We start from the raw sequence: 21,210 nt of genomic DNA on the forward strand, positions 1-21,210 counted from the left end.
GTTTAGGTAATTAAGAAGGAAGAGGACACGTGTTTTGGTTCTGGCAGTTTTATAGGATGTTTTTGCTTCGATGTCTGCTCGAAGAGCGTGTCTGTGGGTGAGCAGTCAGAGATATGAGTGGTGGAACTTTTACGCAAGTTCCTAAAACATTTTATTGTCGCCGGTTTTCTGTTCCGTTGTCAACTATTTATTGTATAACTGTCTATTTTGGCCAATAATTATAACGCTTACCCCTTTTTGATGACGTTGTGGTCGGATGAATGCGACCTGAGCGCAGGAGTGTTCACATTGAGCACGATTTACTTCCACATACGAAATCCGATAAATCTTTACACAGGATTCCGATGTATTTCCAAATATGAAAGAGGCCTCCGTCAGATATGAACAATTTTGCGATGTTCACACTAACATGGAAAAGTTTGTTATGGGAAAAGAAATCGGAGTTGACCTGCAATGTGAACGAGGCCTAATACTTGTACTAGGGTAGTAGTGGAGGCCCTTAGGGAGATTTTAGGGTGTATTTGTTCACTTTTGTCTAAAAGCGCAAAATTTGGCACAGGTGTAGCTCAGGGCAAACTTAAATGATTTGGCTAGGGCGCCCGCGCCGGTGACCTTTGGAGTCGCCTCAGCGGCTGATCCAATATGGCCACCACCTGCTTTTGCCTGTAGATTTGAACCAGATGAGCTACAAATCCGAACTTGGTGTCTATGTCATGTTTTTTGACAATTGAAAATATGATGGAAAAAGTTTCTTTATGATTGGGTGTGTCTGGACGTCTAATTAGCATATTTCCAAGATGGCGGCTATGTAAAAATTAGATGTACCTTAACTTTTGATACTTTTTGGAAAACTACTTTACAGCATCAGAAACATACTGGAATGATCAGATTTATGATCATTTATTTATTAGAGCAGTGGTTCTCAAATGGGGGTACGCGTACCCCTCGGGGTACTTGAAGGTATGCCAAAGGGTACGTGAGATTTTTTATAAATATTCTAAAAATAACCACAATTCAAAAATCCTTTATAAATATATTTATTGAATAATACTTCAACAAAATATGAATGTAAGTTCATAAACTGTGAAAAAGAAATGCAACAATGCAATATTCAGTGTTGACAGCTACATTTTTTTAGTGGACATGTTCCATAAATATTGATGTTAAAGATTTCTTTTTTTGTGAAGAAATATTTAGAATTAAGTTCATGAATCCAGATGGATCTCTATTACAATCCCCAAAGAGGGCACTTGAAGTTGATGATTACTTCTAAGTGTAGAAATCTTTATTTATAATTGAATTCCTTGTTTATTTTTCAACAAGTTTTTAGTTATTTTTATATCTTTTTTTTACAAATAATTTAAGAAAGACCACTACAAATGAGCAATATTTTGCACTGTTATACAATTTATAAATCAGAAACTGATGACATAGTGCTGTATTTTACTTCTTTATCTCTTTTTTTCAACCAAAAATGCTTTGCTCTGATTAGGGGGCTCAACACTGAAAAAAGGTTGAGAACCACTATATTGGAGCACTTTAATTTCCATATTAACAACATAGCCATTATCTACCAAAATGCGTTGCACCTGTATTTCAACAGAGATAGAATGTAAAGCTACAAATATATTTCATTGTAACATTAGTAAAGTCAGATCCCCCGATCCCTGTAATATCGGTTTCTGTTTCAAAAGAAACAGAAACCTAAAAGTAGAGAAAGTCAGTGTCCACCTCCCGACCCCCGAGATTTTATTTAAACTTTAGAAAAGAATCATGCATGTTGCACCAGGTTGTACTCATAACAATGCCCAAGTTACGTCCAATGTCTTCAGAATAGCAAAATGCCACTTGGAAATATGCAAATTAGGGGTCTAGACACACCCAAAAATAAAAATGAGCATTCAAACACATTTCTAATAGTCAAAACACATTAAATTGACACCAAGTTTACATTTGTAGCTCATCTGTTTCAAATGTTAGGAGACGCAAGCTACTAAAAGTTGCGGTCATATTCGATTGGCCGCTGTGGCGACCCAAAAGGTCACCGGCGCGGGCGACCTAGCTAAATCATTTAAGTATGCCCTGAGCTACACCTGTGCCAAATTTTGCGCTTTTAGACAAAAGTGAACGAAAATATCCCAAAGGGCCTCCACTATAGCGAAGTGGATACAATATCAGTCTTTTGTCCTCGCCGATTGGGTTTGATTCCCAGCCAGAACTGAAAGGTAAACACAAAAGGGGAACTGCACTTTTTGGGGGGCATTTTGCCTATTGTTAAAAATCATGATGAAAGACAAGAAGACAAAAGTTTTTTTTTTGCATTCTAACTTGTAAAAATTGGCTCGTTCTTGGTGGCTAGCAACGCTGCTAATGGGAGCAACCAATTCTACCTCTAAATCCCTCTAAAAATATCTTTAAAAACCTTCAATCCTTAATTTCTGTTCCGTAACCTGTAATATAACCAAGCTGTACCAACATTGTTATTGTCAGAGCAAACACTGAGGAACTATTTTTCTGGCATAGCAACACATAAGCATGCTAAAAGGTATTAGCCGTAAAAGTTTCAATCGATCGGTTTGGTCCAGTTGGCCGGGTACATTTGTTCCGGTTTATTTGGGTAAGCATTCTAATAAAGTCCAGATAGCTTGGCTTCAAATTCCGCATTCATGGCGCCAAAGTCACTTTCACCTCACTTTATAGGCTTCCGTCTGCTCCAACGTCTCACACTTTCTTTGTGTTGGCTTCTACAAGCAGTAATTAATCCTCTGTATATTTAGCTTCAAAAAGATAAGATTGAAAATCTTCATTTGTCCGAAAATAGTTGTCTTCGATGTCTGTTACCAAGTCTGTCATGATTAGAAAACACACTGGCGTTTGCTTCCGGACACACAGTTGTTGCCAGAAGTTGGAAGTGGGCTGAAATCAATGCATGGAGGAAATCAGTCGGTGTTTAAAAATGATCAAAATACGGTAAATATTGTCATGTTACATATTGTTGTGAAGGTGTCTGTTACTCCATTGTGTATATATATATATATATATATATATACATATGTATATATACATACACTTGCAGTGTGTACATAAAATATATTACATATTGTTATGAAGGTATCGGTTACTACATATATACAAACCCCGTTTCCATGAGTTGGGAAATTGTGTTAGATGTAAATATAAACGGAATACAATGATTTGCAAATCATTTTCAACCCATATTCAGTTGAATATGCTACAAACACAACATATTTGATGTTCAAACTGATAAATATTTTTTTTTTGCAAATAATCATTACCTTTAGAATTTGATGCCAGCAACACGTGACAAAGAAGTTGGGAAAGGTGGAAATAAATACTGATAAAGAAGAGGAATGCTCATCAAACACTTATATGGAACATCCCACAGGTGTGCAGGCTAATTGGGAACAGGTGGGTGCCATGATTGGGTATAAAAGCAGCTTCCATGAAATGCTAAGTAATTCACAAACAAGGATGGGGCGAGGGTCACCACTTTGTAAGCAAATTGTCGAACAGTTTTAGAACAACGTTTCTCAACGAGCTACTGCAAGGAATTTGGGGATTTTACCATCCACGGTCCGTAAAATCATCAAAAGGTTCAGAGAATCTGGAGAAATCACTGCACGTAAGTGATGATATTACGGACCTTTGATCCCTCAGGCGGTACTGCATCAAAAACCGATATCAGTGTGTAAAGGATATCACTACATGGGCTCAGGGACACTTCATAAAACTACTGTCAGTAACTGCAATTGGTCGGTACATCTGTAAGTGCATGTTAAAACTCTACTATGCAAAGCGAAAGCCATTTATCAACAACACCCAGGAACGCCGCCGGCTTCGCTGGGCCCGAGCTTATCTAAGATGGACTGATGCAAAGTGGAAAAGTGTTCTGTGGTCTGACGAGTCCACATTTCAAATTATATTTGGAAATTGTGGACATGGTGTCCTCCGGAACAAAGACGAAAATAACCATCTGGATTGTTTTAGGCGCAAAGTTCAAAAGCCAGCATCTGTGATGGTATGGGGGTGTATTAGTGCCCAAGGCATGGGTAACTTACACATCTGTGAAGGCACCATTAATGCTGAATTGTCCATACATTTTTTGGAGCAACATATGTTGTCATCCAAGCAACGTTATCATGGACGCCCCTGCTTATTTCAGCAAAACAATGCCAAGCCACGTGTTACAACAGCGTGGTTTCGTAGTAAAAGAGTGCAGGTATTTTCCTGGCCTGCCTGCAGTCCAGATATGTCTCCCATTGAAAATGTGTGGCACATTATAAAGCGTAAAATACGACAGCGCAGACCCCGGACTGTTAAACGACTGAAGCTCTACATTAAACAAGAATGGGAAAGAATTCCACTTTCAAAGCTTCCCAAAAATGTATTGAGTGTTGTTAAAAGAAAATGTGATGTAACACAGTGTTGAACATGCTCTTTCCCAACTACTTAGGTGTGAGTTTTCCTTGCCCTTATGTGGGCTCTACCGAGCATGTCGTTGTGGTTTGTGTTGTGGTTTGTGCAGCCCTTTGAGACACTAGTGATTTAGGGCTATACAAATAAACATTGATTGATTGATTGATTGATTCACGTGTTGCAGCCATGAAATTTTAAGTTTATTATTATTTGCAAAAACAAATAATTTTTGAGTTTCAACATCAAATATGTTGTCTTTGTAGCGCATTCAATTGAACATGGGTTGAAAAGGATTTGCAAATCATTGTATCCCGTTTATATTTACATCTAACACAATTTCTCAACTCATATGGAAACGGGGCTTGTATATACTTGCAGTGTGTATATAAAACATATAACATATTGGTATGAAGGTGTCTGTTACTACATTATATATAGACTTGCAGTGTGTATATTAAAACGTTGGAGCGTTTTTAAGTTGTTTTAAGGGGCTTTGAAGCCTACAATGGTGACTCCAATTTTCCAAGCATTTTATTTTCATCTTTAAAAATCTTTTAAAAAAATGTTGTGTTCTTGTCCCTCATCATGGTTGTGAACGATAGGCAAAATTCCAAAATTAGGGCAGTTCCCCTTTAAACTAAATCATAATGCAATCTTGATACAAAACAAAAGTATAGTTATTTATTTTATTCTGTTGTTTGGCATTTCATATTATTGAGCAATTTGTTTCCCGTTCATATTACTCCACAACATGCACCTGTATGCAAGCCACTTCTGATATTCAAATTTCATCACTGTCTGCGTGTCAGGTACCTTGATATTATATTGTAAAGACAGAAAACAGAAGTGAAATCATTCACCATTATAATTGTCCTCATTATATATTTGACATTAGCTAAATGTGTTTGTGACAATCACTGTCCCAATAAATATGGAGGATATTTAACATACAGACTTTGTGTTATTCCTCTACACAGACACAACCTCTCAAAATTGACTAATTTCTAGAGAAAAGATCCCGTAATTGATTATGAGAGTTTCTTAAATAAATACAGGATATAAAAGCAACCCTCAGCCATGAAATAGGACGAAACAAGATTTCCTTTGGGTTTCTGTTTTCAATTCATCACACGCTTTGTCATTTTAATTTCATTCTTTCTTTCAGGGTCAAATGATTGCGCGTGGCCCTCGGCACTTCTTTATCTCCTCGACGCACATTGCCTTTTGCTTGTTCGCCTCTCCTCCTGTACGAGTGAACAAATCGCAAGCGTTGGAGGAGGAGGGGGAGGAGGAGAAGAAAAGTGATGGGAATGAGAGAGGTAGAATGTTGCCAGTGAATGAACTAGTAGCCTTTACATGAACCTGCTCCCTGATGACTCCTGCCCTTCTCCAGGCCAACTACCTGCTGGCGGAACGCAGATGTCTGGTATGGGGTACAAAAAGAAGTGTGTGTGTGATTACATTCAAGATGGTGAAAAAAGATTCAGTCTGCCAGGGAGGATTACGATAGGTGGAGAGGAGGGTGAAAGCTGATTCGATGGTCGTACAAAAAGACCCTCAGAGAAGTTGTCTGTGAGAGGGTGGGGGGTTCAAACCTCCCATTGTACCCTTCCTGTCAGCCAACATGCACTGGTAAGATCAAACTTGGGCATGACCCATCACATGTCAACTCGTCATGCTTCATCTGACCTCCATGTGCCTCTCCCTCTCTCCACGCAACCTTGCTCCTCACCCCACGTCTCTCTGACGCGCACACACACGCACGCACGCACGCACGCACGCACGCACGCACGCACACACACACACACACACACACACACACACACACACACACACACACACACACACACACACACACACACACACACACACACACACACAATCTCTCTCTCCAGGTGTTCTTTTTTTCCTCCTAACTCACTTTTCTAAAGCAAACATTTCTGCAGGGAAGTACCTTAAAGTGGAGACAGAGTGGACTTATTTTGTTATATTTAAGTTGTTCCAATATCAATATTTTGGTACCGGAACCTAAATACTTTCTACCGGTACTTTTATCTCGCACTACAACGAGCTACTGCAACAAAATGTTGTTCTTATCTGTGCTGTAAAGTTCAAATTTGAATGACAATAAAAGGAAGTGTACGTCTAAAATGTATTTCGATACTTTTCAAAATAAAAGACACTACAACAAAATGCCCCCATTGCTGGGTTGCATATGACGTCACATCCGTTTTTGTTCTTGGCGGCTTAATTCACACAATGGTCAATCAGCCTGAGCGTAGCATTAAAACAAGTCAGGGTGTTATAGAGTTTGATCAGACAATGCCGAATTGCTGTTCTGTTTTTAGGTGTTCCCGTCGTTTAAATAGAGGGATAGGAAAAAGCTTTAGTGGAGTCCCAAAATAAGTGGCTTAAAAAAAAAAATACAATCAGGAAGAAAAAAAAAGTAGATAAAAATGCCCATCCAGCCAACCGTTCGGGGTCGCGAGGGGTCTCTGGAGCCCATCTCAGCTGCACTCGGGTGGAAGGCGGGGTACACTCTGGACAAGTCGCACCTCATCGCAGGGCCAATACAGATAGACAGACAACATTCACACACTAGGGCCAATCAACTGTTGCCAATCAAGCTATCAAAGAAAATGGCTCTTTAAAAATATTGCTTTCATCATCTTGTAAATACAATCGGATCCTTGTGTCTGTAACTTCACGTTAAGTCCTAGTACTAAATATTGTGATTGTTGGTCAAATATTATTGTCGTCCATTTTTTAGTAACAGAAACTAAAAGCTTTGATGTTGTTGTGCAGGAAAGCCAAGTGATCTTTTCGATACGGATGACCATATATAGCATCTATATAGCAGCTTTGGTGCTATTTGTTAGCATCAAAAAAATATCCTTAATAATATTAATAAAGTAGATGAATATATCTCTCGTGGGCTCAACAGCATAAAACAAATCTTGATATCGCTAATCACATGTTACTGAACAACACTGACATCTTTAGCAAAATAATGAAGCAAAATATGAACGTCACACCATAAAACAACTGCAGACATATTATTGTAGAAGAGACCAATATTTGTAGCAGGAAATCAACTGCATACAAACGTATCCTTTATGTCAATAGTGTCACAATCACAGCAGCACAGCACTCGTTATGTCAATCAAATACCGTACTTAACGATGCACAAATACGTCCAACTTAGTCTTTCACCGAATAATACCTAATTTGTGGACCCCTTGGATGTAAAGACACAATGTGTCTCCATTTTTTCTTCTCTAAATACCGTGAGTGTCAAATGAAGTGAGGTTGAGGGGAGCAGTAACGTATTGGTGATGATGAATGGTTTAAATCTTTCAAAAATATTTTTTCTTAAGACTGTAAAAATCCACTAAATCCCATTTTAAATATTTTTTTTCATGATTGTTTATATATTTGCCTCTAAACCTTTCAAAATACGCCAGAATTTGCACTAATGCAGGTAAATAGCAGTAGCATAATGGGGCTTAGGCCATCGCCTGAAAACCGGAAGTGCCTTGATGTTCCTCTATAGGTCATGTGATTACAACTTAGCTATTGTCTTTATTTTAACAGAAAATCTAATAATACAATAAAAATAATTATTTTATTTTTTTGGCAATAAAAGAACAATTTTGGCATTAAATAAGATAATGAAAATACTGGACAACTTCGCTTTTAGTATTAAGTAAGCAAACAGGTTATAAAAGCTCCTAAGTAGTCTGCTGATGTATGCAGTAACACATTGTGTCATTCATCATTCTATTATTTTTTCAAAATTATGAGGGACAAACGCTGGAAAATTAATTATGAATTTAATTATTCATTTACTGTTATTATATGCTTACTTTCTGTTTTTACATGTTCTATCTACAGATCTGTTAAAATGTAATCATTACTTATACTTCTGTTGTTTAGATACTTTACATACATTTTGGATGATACTACAAATTTGGGTATCGATCCGATACCAAGTAGTTACAGGATTGTACATTAGTCAAGACTAAAGTTCTTCTGTATCCTTGGATGTATTTTCGGGGTTTATGAACAATAAAAAAGACACAATGTTGTGATAATAAAAAATATTGAAACACATTGTAATATTGACTATATATGGTTCTTGTACTTGATATCGTTACAGTCGATAGATCCACCCATTTGTTTGCATTCAGGAGCGCTAGCTTGCTTTTAGCGGTTAGCTGTTGTCTCCTCCTACGGTGTGTACCGAAGCATTTTTAGCTATTCCTCGTCCTACAGTGATAACGGTACATGTAAGAAACATGTTTTAAAGTGCAGCTCAGTGTTTATAATTTCACCTTAATGGCTAGTTTTAAAGACAAGATATGTCCATGAACTTCACACTATAAAAACTTGATTCTCCTTCTCCATGCAATGTCTGTGCTTTCTATGTGTTGACTCGCGACATGCGCATCAGCTCATGAGGGAACTCTCCTGAAGGAATCAATAAAGTACTATCTATCCATCTATATAACCAGTAATGTCACCATGTTGGCCATCATGTCCATAAAAAAAGTAATAGTATTTTTCAAAGGCAGTATAGTACTTTTTTTTAATCATTAGTACCGCAGTACTTTTAGTATACTGTACAACCTGGAACTAATTATACGTAGCATCAAACCCCCTTCCCTTTTTATTGTCAAGGAATAGAGACAATGCCAGTGAAACCTTTGAGTCAAATGGTTGTACAATTTAGATTTTTTTTAGTAAGCCATAGATGTCGAATCTGGCACGACACGTCATTATATGTGGACCACGAAAGCCTATATACTGTATAATGTGCACAAATAAAACAATGTTTTCTTCTATCCATCAATCCATTTTCTACTGCTTTCCCCTTACGGGTTTGTGGGGGGTGCTGGAGCCTATCTCAGCTGCATTTGGGCGGTAGGCGGGGTACACCCTGGACAAGCAAAGTTTTTCTTAATAAATGTTTTTGTTTATGAATATTGACAGAAACATTGCATGTACTGTATGCAATTGCATGTCTTTATTATTATCTGATGATGGAAAAAAAACAATACATTAACATAAATTCCAAACATTTATTTTGTAAAAAACAACATAAATATCTGCTTGTCACCCTGACTTATGATTTCAAAGCAAGTTGTCCATCAAAGAGCGAGTCTATAAAAGGTGTATTTTCATACAAAAGGCGACTTAAAGGGGTAATATTACAAATGTATTTTTACATTTAAAACACTTCCTTGTGGTTCTTTGGCCAAAATGTTGCATAGATTGATGTTTTACAGATCATCTCTAAGCCACTTTCTGACCGTTTATTTAGGACGCGCCGTTTTGTGGGCGGGTCAAATGTATGTGGCCATCTTTGTTTTACCGGTAGTTTTTAGCGAATTCACTGACAGATATAAGTTGGAACTGTATGCTACTTTAAATTAGAAATGGCAACAGCAGAGGATGAATACCCCACAACAAAAGGATAGAGAAAAAGAAGGAGCTTATGGTCTACGGAGCGGACTAATATGGCGGACGCGCACAAATTTTCAGGACTTATGCAGATCTTAAATACACATCAGCAGGTACCAAGAGGTGAGAAAAGTTGGTTTTGTATAATGTGAAACAAAGCGCCAGACAATGTCTCTTATAGGTGCCTTTTTGGGGTCCTTATACACCCAACATATTCATACCTGTATGTTGAAGCACAGTAGGTCTGACTACGGTACCCGTAATTGTTTACGTTTCATCAAGTCAAGCATCTTTGTACCTTACCAAAGTTGTATTAACTAATTTTGACGGGTCTTTGAGCGCTGTCTAATGTTCTATATTCTAAACAAAATGTTTTAGCATTGTTTGCATACGGGTCCTTGCTAGCGTCATTTATTGAACAGGTGTCAGTCAACCTGCAGTCCACACATATCTCTCATGTTTGACTGCCATCTACTGGTCACAATTATTATTACACCATGTACCATGAATTGATTAACGTGGACCCCGACTTAAACAAGTTGAAAAACTTATTCTGGTGTTACCATTTAGTGGTCAATTGTACGGAATATGTACTGAACTGTGCAATCAACTAATAAAAGTTTCAATCAATCAAACCAAATAAAACTGCTTCGAGGTCAGTAAGCACAACCAGAATTTATCTGTACATTTGGCGCATCAAGTTAGAATGCACACTGTCGATTTTTGAGAAGATTACTGGATTTTAGGTGCGCCTTATAGTTCGAAAAATACAGTGATAAAATGCACAGGCAAATGTGTCCTGTTATTATGAGGCTGTAGATGTTGCCCTCTAGTGGGTTCTTCAGACCACCACACACTGCCAGGAGAGCCCGGAATTCTGGGTATAACACTGTTTTATTTTCCTCAAATGGTGCAGTCTTGTGCTTTTCAGCAAAGTGTCTTTTCTGCATCGGTGTCTCTTAGGAGCAGTACCTCCAACTCCCACCACTCGTCTCATCACAGCTGCTGCTAATAAAGGCGACAGGTGATGAGATAACAACGCCCACCTGGGCCATCTACACACCTGTCGCTGTCTTTTAGGCCGGTCCTGACACACCCAGTTCTGCAGCAGGCCCGCAGGCCACGCCCACCTCCACAGAGGCGATTATACATTAATATTCATATATATTTACTGTTGCAAGTAAATATGAAAATAAGTGGCCCGTTGATCTCCTGGTGCAGACAGCTACTGTGAGAGTGTTTACTCACCTGGCTCCTCTGTATTCAACCATGCATTCCCTAGTTTCTGCTTGTGCGTATGCATGTGTGCGATGATAGGGGGTGTGGTTCATCGGGGTATGTTTTTTAAGTCCGTAAAGCACTTAGTGTTGCATTTCTTCCATGTATGAAACACTCTTTAAAAATAAAATCCCACTGATTGATTGGCCCCTGATAAACAGTTTATTTTTATTTGGCTTTGGCTAAATGTTATTTTGGCTACTGCAAAAAATGTTTAACATCGCCACACACATATTGTTAATGTTAAAGCGGTGTTTTGACAGTTCTAGAGGTTAACTTATTCCAAGGCTGCAGCTATGGAATATTTTAGTAAATGAGCAATCTATTGATTAGTTTGTTTGATTATTCAAGTAATCAGATAAAAACACTTTATAACAATGTGTATTTTATGGAAAATCCAATCCAATCCAATCCACTTTATTTATATAGCACATTCAAACAACAATAACGTTTCCGAAGTCCTGCACAGCCATGTTAAAAACAATTGTAAAAACAAAATAATTAAAATAAAAAAATAAAAAATAAATATATATATATATATATATATATATATATATATATATATATATATATATATATATATTATGCTCCACTAATGACTGAATAAAAACAAAAAATAAATAAATATAAAACCGATATAAATAATATAAAAACAAATATGATTAAAAACTATTTTAAAGGGTAAAATCAATTAAAACAGTAAAATAGAAATCAAAGTGTATAAAAAACAGAGGACAACAGAGAACAGAGGACCACACAACGAAGTGTTAAAAGCCAAAGAATAAAAGTGGGTCTTAAGACGAGACTTAAAACACTCCACTGTGGAAGCAGTTTGAACATGGAGCGGCAGAGTGTTCCAGAGCTTAGGGCCGACCACAGAGAAGGCCCTGTCTTCCCTGGTCTTAAGTTTGGTCTTGGGCACCACGAGCTGGAACGGGCTGTCGGACCTCAGAGCGCGCGCAGGAATGTAAATTTGGATAAGGTCCGAGATATATTGAGGTGCCAGTCCATGTAAAGATTTAAAAACAAACAGCAATGTTTTAAAATCACTTCTAAAATTAACAGGGAGCCAGTGCAAACTCTGAAGAATTGGGGTTATATGCTGGCGTTTCCTGGCCCCTGTTAAAAGTCGTGCTGCCGCGTTCTGGACTAACTGCAACCGGGAGAGAGCTTTTTGGCTAATGCCAGTATAAAGTGCATTGCAGTAGTCCAGGCGACTTGAAATAAAAGCATGCACGACTTGTTCAAAAATGTTAAAAGATAAAAACGGTTTAACCTTTACTAAAAGACGAAGGTGATAAAAACACAATTTTAAAACGCCATTGACTTGTTTGTCTAGTTTAAAATCGCTGTCTATAGTGACGCCAAGGCTGGTGACTTTGGGACGCACATAATTTTGCAATGGTCCCAAGTCAGTGAGGGCCGGACCAAAAACTAAAATTTCCGTTTTTCCCTCATTCATTATTAAAAAATTCTGGGCTAACCAAGCCTTGACGTCGCATAGACAGTTAAGAAGGGGTCTCAGGGGGCCGTGGCTTTTTGAAATCGGCATATAAATTTGGCAGTCCTCTGCATAAAAGTGATAAAACACTCCATGTTTCTTAAAAATATCTCCAAGAGGGAGGAGATAAAGAGCGAACAGGATGGGGCCTAAAATAGATCCCTGGGGGACACCACAGTAAAGCGGGGCAGAAGAGGAGGTGGCGTCCCCCAGCCTGACAGAGAAGAACCTCTCAGACAGGTAAGATCTGAACCTCGCTAACGCAGTCCCCCTGACACCCACACAGTCTCTCAGGCGGTCTAATAGAATTGTGTGGTCGACTGTGTAAGATCTAAAAGCACTAAAATGGCAGAGCTGCCAGAATCAGACATTAAAAGCAAGTCATTAAAAACATTTAAAAGTGCAGATTCAGTACTGTGCAAAAGCTTTGTATCCAGACTGAAATGGATCTAAAGTGCTATTTTCATCTAAAAAAGGCTGCAGTTGTGCCAGAACACATTTCTCCAAAATCTTTGACACAAAAGGTAATTTGGAAATGGGCCGATGATTCGACAAACTTGTCGGATCAAGACCTGTTTTTTTAATCAAAGGCTCAACAACAGCTCTTTTAAAAAAAGGAGGCGACACAGCCAGAAATCAAGCTGCTGTTGATGATGTTCCTAACAGACAAATCAATAGTGTCCCAGATTTCTTTAAAAAAGCGAGGGGGGACTGGGTCTGTGGGACATGACGAGGGTTTTAGCTTGCCGACTATTCCTGTAAGTTCAGGCATGGACACAGGCTCAAAGTGACAGAACACAGTCGAGCACTGAGTGGCCACATTAAAACTTAATGGAAAACGAGAAAGATTTGCCCGAATAGAAGCAACCTTATCATTAAAAAAGGAGAGAAATTTTTCACAAGTTTCACTTGTCATCTCCAGTGAAGTGGCTGGATTCGGTTTAAGAACATTACTAATAGTATTAAGAAGAACACGTGGCTTACTGATGCGATTTAAAATTAAGTCTGACAAATATTTTGTTTTCTCAGCTTTAACCACACTTTGATAATTTTGACAGTTTTCTTTTAAAATTTGATAGGACACTTCCAAGTGATCCCCTTTCCACTTGCGCTCCGCCCTTCGCCACTCACGCCGAGCTGTGCGTGTGGTTTCATTGAGCCAAGGTTCCTGTTTTGGTTTGGGACGTATAGCTCTGAAGGGCGCTATACTATCCAGAATCTTAGAACATGTCGAAAGAAAAGAGTACATCAATTGTTCAGTGTCTGCAGGGTGTGATATACTCTGCATGTACTCAGTAAACAAAGGAGAAAAGCCGGCTGCAGTGTCAGACCTAATAACACGCTCATGACGCACGGCAAGCGGCTTTACATCAGGTTCAAAAGTTAAATTAAACATAACAGGACTGTGATCACTGAACACCGCATCACCAATAACAACATTGTCAACAATAAAACCATAAGACAGTACGAGGTCTAGTGTATGCCCGCGTTCGTGTGTAGAACCACACGCAGACTGTACAAAGTTAAAACAGTCAATGACATTCAGGAAGCTCCTGGATAATGGTTCGTCTGGGCAGCAGGTGTGAATATTAAAATCACCAACAATTAAGACACGATCATATTTGGGCAGGATTTCGGCCAGAAATTCAGAAAAATAGTTGAAACAAATAAAAACATATCTTCTAGCCTAAACCTTCATTGTTTTTGTCAAATAATTCATATCATCAACATTAAAATTGCATGTGAGAGGAATTTAAAATAAAATAAATAAATAACTTTTTCGCTGTTTGACGCCACACACTACCATTTGTATGTGCACTCTACTGCAGTGGCCGTACAGAAACTAATATTTGTGTATTTAAGTTACGGGCACTCCACGTTTTTTATCAATTTGTATTAGTGACACTCACAATTACTCACAAATACTCAGATTTACCTCGCCAGGACGCAGGTCACCGAGGCCCCCCTCTGGAGCTAGGCCCGGAGTTGGGGCACGATGGCAAGCGCCTGGTGGCCGGGCCTGCCCCCATGAGGCTCGCCCGGGCTCAGTCCGAAAGGGCAACATGGGTCCCCCCTCCAATGGGCCCACCACCCATAGAGGTATGGAGCAGTGTGAGCTGGGCGGCAGCCAAAGGCAGGGCACTTGGCGATCCGATCCTCGGCTACAGAAGCTAGCTCTTGGGACGTGGAACGTCACCTCACTGGGGGGGGAAGGAGCGTGAGCTAGTGCACAAGGTAGGGAAATTCCGGCTGGATATAGTTGGACTCACCTCGACGCACAGGAAGGGCTCAAGAACCACTTCTCTCGAGAGGGACTGGACTCTCTTCCACTCTGGCATTGCCGGCAGTGAGAGGCGACGAGCTGGGGTAGCAATTCTTGTTGCTACCCCGGCTCAAAGCTTGTACGTTGGAGTTCAACCCAGTGGACGAGAGGGTAGCCTCCCTCCGCCTTCGGGTGGGGGGACGGGTCCTGACTGTTGTTTGTGCTTACGCAGCAAACAGCAGTTCAAAGTACGCATCCTTTTTGGATACACTCGAGGGAGTACTGGAAAGTTCTCCCCCGGGTGATTCCCTTGTCCTACTGGGGGTCTTTAACGCTCATGTTGGCAAGGACAGTGAAACCTGGAGAGGCGTGATTGGGAAGAATGGCCGCCCGGATCTAAACCCGTGTGGTGTTTTGTTATTGGACTTTTGTGCTTGTCACAGACTGTCCATAACAAACATCGTGTTCAAACATAAGGGTGTCCATATGTGCACTTGGCACCAGGACACCCTAGGCCGCAGTTCCATGATCGACTTTGTAGTTGTGTCATCGGATTTGCGGCCTCATGTTTTGTACACTCGGGTGAAGCGAGGGGCGGAGCTTTCAACCGATCACCACCTGGTGGTGAGTTGGCTGCGATGGTGGGGGAGGATGCCGGACAGACCTGGCAGGCCCAAACGCATTGTGAGGGTTTGCTGGGAACGTCTGGCAGAGTCTCCTTTCAGAGAGAGTTTCAATTCCCACCACCGGAAAAACTTTGAACATGTCGCGAGGGAGGTGCTGGACATTGAGTCCGAGTGGACCATGTTCCGCACCTCTATTGTCGAGGCGGTTGACTGGAGCTGTGGCCGCAAGGTAGTTGGTGCCTGTCGTGGCGGTAATCCTCGAACCTGTTGGTGGACACCGGTGGTGAGGGGTGCCATCAAGCTGAAGAAGGAGTCCTATCGAGTTCTTTTGGCTCACAGGACTCCGGAGAAAGTGGACAGGTACCGACAGGCCAAGCGGTGTGCAGCTTCAGCGGTCGCGGAGGCAAAAACTCGGACATGGCAGGAGTTCGGAGAAGCCATGGAAAACGACTTCCGGACGTCTTCGAAGCGATTCTGGACCACCATCCGCCGCCTCAGGAAGGGGAAGCAGTGCACTGTCAACACCGTGTTTGGTGCGGATGGTGTTCTGCTGATCTCGACTGCGGATGTTGTGGATCGGTGGAAGGAATACTTCGAAGACTTCCTCAATCCCACCAACACGTCTTCCTATGAGGAAGCAGTGCCTGGGGAATCTGTGGTGGGCTCTCCTATTTCTGGGGCTGAGGTTGCTGAGGTAGTTAAAAAGCTCCTCGGTGGCAAGGCCCCGGGGTGGATGAGATCCGCCCGGAGTTCCTTAAGGATCTGGATGCTGTAGAGCTGTCTTGGTTGACATGACTCTGCAGCATCGCGTGGACATCGGGGGCGGTACCTCTGGATTGGCAGACCGGGGTGGTGGTCCCTCTCTTTAAGAAGGGGGACCGGAGGGTGTGTTCCAACTATCGTGGGGTCACACTCCTCAGCCTTCCCAGTAAGGTCTATTCAGGTGTACTGGAGAGGAGGCTACGCCTGATAGTCGAACCTCGGATTCAGGAGGAACAGTGCGGTTTTCGTCCTGGTTGTAGAACTGTGGACTAGCTCTATACTCTCGGCAGGGTCATTGAGAGTGCATGGGAGTTTGCCCAACCAGGCTACATGTGTTTTGTGGACTTGGAGAAGGCATTCAACCGTGTCCCCCGGGAAGTCCTGTGGGGAGTGCTCAGAGAGTACGGAGTATCGGACTGTCTGATTATGGCGGTCCGCTCCCTGTACGATCAGTGTCAGAGCTTGGTCCGCTAAGTCGAACACGTTTCCAGTCAGGGTTGGACTCCGCCATGGCTGCCCTTTGTCACTGATTCTGTTCATAACTTTTATGGACAGAATTTCTAGGCGCAGTCAAGGCGTTGACGGGTTCCGGTTTGGTGGCCGCGGGATTAGGTCTCTCCTTTTTGCAGATGATGTGGTCCTGATAGCTTCATCTGGCCGGGATCTTCAGCTGGATCCCTGGATCGGTTCGTAGCCTGGTGTGAAGTGACCGGAATGAGAATCAGCACCTCCAAGTCCGAGTCCATGGTTCTCGCCCGGAAAAGGGTGGAATGCCATCTCCGGGTTGGGGAGGAGACCCTGCCCCAAGTGGAGGAGTTTAAGTACCTCGGAGTCTTGTTCACGAGTGAGAGAAGAGTGGATCGTGAGATCGACAGGCGAATCGGTGCAGCGTCTTCAGTAATGCGGACGCTGTATCGATCTGTTGTGGTGAAGAAGGAGCTGAGCCGGAAGGCAAAACTCTCCATTTACCGGTTGATCTACGTTCCCATCCTCACCTATGGTCATGAGCTTTGGGTCATGACAGAAAGGACAAGATCACGGGTACAAGCGGCCGAAATGAGTTTTCTCCGCCGGGTGGCGGGGCTCTCCCTTAGAGATACGGTGAGAAGCTCTGCCATCCAGGAGGAGCTCAAAGTAAAGCCGCTGCTCCTCCACATCGAGAGGAGCCAGATGAGGTGGTTCGGGCATCTGGTCAGGATGCCACCCAAACACCTCCATAGGGAGGTGTTTAGGGCACGTCCAACCGGTAGGAGGCCACGGGGAAGACCCAGGACTTGTTAGGAAGACTATGTCTCCCGGCTGGCCTGGGAACGCCTCGGGATCTCCCGGGAAGGGCTGGACGAAGTGACTGGGGGGAGGAAAGTATGGGCTTCCCTGCTTAGGCTGCTGCCCCCGCGACCCGACCTCGGATAAGCGGAAGAAGATGGATGGATGAACACTCACAAGGCACATATAGAAAAAAAGACTGTTTACACCCGCAGTCACACCTATGGAAGTCTCCAATTAACCTAACAAGCATGTTTGTGGGATGTGGGAGGAAGTTGGAACTGCGTTAAAAAAAACATGCTGTCCATATTCTATCAGTGTTTCAAAAAATGTGCTGCCGATTAGAGGAAGAGTGAACCAGACAGGTAGCTCACCCACAGTTGGTGTCCGGGTCTGTGCAGCTGTTGGAGGTATGCTGCATCCAGCGGTGGCTTTGAGCTAAATGTCCTAGAGCAGGCAGGTAGGACAGCATCTGTCAGATGTCATATAAGCACATACCACAGAGTTAGACATGGCAGCCATCGCTGTGTTCCTTATATATTTGTTTGATTTTGGGGACAAAAATTGTAATATATATCCATTTTTCTTTAAGATTTTAGGAATGTAACATTTCGCCTTTCAGGTAATATTTGTGCCGTCCTCTCCTCGAAATAATGATTGGCATAAGAGTGACTAGTTGGAAGTTTGACACAACGTATTTCTATCAGCAATAATTTCTAGCAGCAGACTGGCCTACTGGTACAAAGTTAGTGGTCGACAATCGTTTCAACAGAGTTTAGTGAATACAAATGTCTGTGAACAGAAATGCATTTGCTGTTTTATGTACATTTTTTTCTGTTAAAATCTCCTTTGGTAAGCGTTAATACAATGTAAAAATGATTGAAATGCTCATTTTTGTTAGCCCGTCAATGGTATCGTCTATTGTATGTTAGCATTCCCGGAGGGAAGCCACACAGTCACGGGGAGAACGTGCATACTCCACACAGAAAGACCCCAAGCCCGGGGATCGAACCCACGACCAACTTTTAGTGAGACACACGCTCTAACCCATGTCCACCGTGCATAGCCAATTATGAAAATCACATGTCAACTTGACAGCGCATCAGCCATGCCACCGCTGCCACAAATAGATTGCCATTCTGTGGGAAACAAGGCACTGACAAGTTCAATCAGCAGTTTTACCATGAAGTATACCTATACAGGTTCTCATTCATCCAGGTTGTAGTCATCTAAGGGCGTTTAATTGTTCGCAACTGGACTGCTTGGTTTGTCTTGGAAGACGTTTCGCCACTTATCCTAGTAGGCTTCATCAGTTCGTGCCTGTAGACTTATATTGGTCAGATCTAGTCCAAACGGTTGGTGCCTGAGTACTTGTTGAATATTGCATTTCATAACAATTTGTCAATGTGGGACCTAGAGACCGCCGTGTCAATGCATACTAACAAAATATTTTTTAGTAAAAATAGTAGTCTGATTATATTATTATTGTTTTAAACCCTGACACGTCTGACCTAAAATACCCAGTTGATTAAATAAACGCCTTGGCTACAACAAGAGGCAATATGGTAGCGTACACTACAGCATGGATAAAATCCCAACATATCAAAATGCTCCAGTCAAAATCAAAAGGGCAAATGTAAAAATGTTCTTACCACTTTCTTGAGAGACAGGGGTTCATCTCCCACTGTAATTTCATTTTTGCAACATATATTCCTGAATATCGCATCCACCAACGCCAGTCTAAGTCTTGTGGATGTAACTTTGGCAACCAGCTCTGCTAGGAACACTAAAGACAGACCTACAGACAGAATGCTATTGTAATGAGCGTGTACAGTAATACTCCGCTACATGACGTGTGTACTCTTCCTTACTTTGGCTCGTGACAGCAAAATGCTCTGAAAGACATTTCAGGCCCTTTTCCACGAGTTTCTGGTTCTGTTTTATGTGCTGCTGACACCAAAACTCCACCAACACAGACAAGAGACCCAACAGGAGGTCTACTAGATGTCGTTTGTGATTATTTTCGTTCTTCCCAGCATGGTCCTTTGGAGAAAATGAGCCACACCTCACTATTAGCTTTGCAAACAGCGAAAGGGCGGCAGTGAGTGACCGTGTTAGATTGCCACCAGTCTGAGTCCGATAATAAAATACACACCGCTGAGGCTGCCTGCATCATGAGTTGGATGAGCCTTTTCACAGCGCAAGACAACAGTGTTGATCGCTCCCACACAGTCCAGAAGGTTCCATACAGCAATGTACCTGAAGTAGATACCCGAGAGGTTGCTGCACTAGAAAGCTGCTGGAAATCACTGAGGGGCAAAACAGGGAAGTTGTTAAATATCTGCCCCGATTGAAGCAGCAAAGAGTGTCAACAAAACATTGTACATTGTCAACAAAACACTAAGTAGTGGCTGACAAGTGCACTTATAGCCACAATAATGTTTGCAAATGGACACAGGCAAAAGTGCTTAAGAGCTAAAAAAGCCAAGCTATCAGTGTGATGACAGTATGTTTTATTAGGGAAGTTCATTTGAGATAAATAAATAGGTGTCACTATGCTAATGCCAAAGAAAACTTCTCACAATAAAAGCCAGTGTGCCATACAAATGATTATAAAACATCTCAGTGTTGCATATTGTTAGTTGCTGTGGTTGAATCCAGGTTAATACTACCACGCTTTTATTTTGAAACTTAAATTGCACTGAACGAAAAGTCACTGTGTACATGTTTTATTACAGTGTAACTAGAAAGTAGTTGGTGTTGTCGTCTCAGGCTGCTTAGCAATAATGAGCAAGTTAATACTACAACACATGTTGGCATGAACAGAGCGATTTTTCATAGAATTAACCCCTGCGACATCGATTAAATAGGGAACAACATTTTTGGGGGGATATTTGCCTATACAACACGTCATCCTTTGTTATGGATTTTAATTAGTAATATACTGCAAGTACAAACCTCGTTTCCATATGAGTAGGGAAATTGTGTTAGATGTAGATATAAACGGAATACAATGATTTGCAAATCCTTTTCAACCCAAATTCAGTTGAATGAACTACAAAGACAAGATATTTGATGTTCAAACTCAAAAACTTTTCTTTTTGCAAATAATAATTAACTTAGAATTTCATGGCTGCAACACGTGCCAAAGTAGTTGGGAAAGGGCATGTTCACCACTGTGTTACATCACCTTTTCTTTTAACAACACTCAATACACGTTTGGGAACTGAGGAAACTAATTGTTGAAGCTTTGAAAGTGGAATTCTTTCCCATTCTTGTTTCATGTAGAGCTTCAGTCGTTCAACAGTCCGGGGTCTCCGCTGTGGTATTTTACGCTTAATAATGCGCCACACATTTTCAATGGGAGACAGGTCTGGACTGCAGGCGGGCCAGGAAAGTACCCGCACCCTTTTTTTCCAAAGCCACGCTGTTGTAACACGTGCTGAGCATTGTCTTGCTGAAATAAGCAGGGGCGTCAATGAAAATGACGGCCCTTAGATGGCAGCATATGTTGTTCCAAAATCTGTATGTACCTTTCAGCATTAATGGTGCCTTCAGAGATGTGTGAGTTACCCATGCCTTGGGCACTAATGCACCACAATACCATTACAGAT

The 21,210-nt window shown here is 41.4% G+C and overlaps 1 protein-coding gene across 6 annotated transcripts in view; it reads right to left on the reverse strand.

Moving 5' to 3' along the window:
* The window catches only part of slf1 (SMC5-SMC6 complex localization factor 1), a 107,945-nt gene that overhangs the window by 71,824 nt on the left and 14,911 nt on the right, over nt 1-21,210 (reverse strand). For 5 of the 6 annotated variants that reach the window (XM_061906251.1, XM_061906249.1, XM_061906246.1 and 2 more), the window contains exons 11-14: nt 19,752-19,905; nt 19,468-19,672; nt 19,249-19,394; nt 17,971-18,068 (exon numbers count right to left, since the gene is read on the reverse strand). In XM_061906251.1, the coding sequence (XP_061762235.1) occupies nt 17,971-18,068; nt 19,249-19,394; nt 19,468-19,672; nt 19,752-19,905 (603 nt within the window). The remainder of the gene's footprint in view (nt 1-17,970; nt 18,069-19,248; nt 19,395-19,467; nt 19,673-19,751; nt 19,906-21,210) is intronic. The other variant, XM_061906247.1, reaches the window with a different exon arrangement.

The sequence above is a fragment of the Nerophis ophidion genome, linkage group LG07, assembly GCF_033978795.1.
Source record: "Nerophis ophidion isolate RoL-2023_Sa linkage group LG07, RoL_Noph_v1.0, whole genome shotgun sequence".
Classification (NCBI taxonomy): domain Eukaryota; kingdom Metazoa; phylum Chordata; class Actinopteri; order Syngnathiformes; family Syngnathidae; genus Nerophis; species Nerophis ophidion.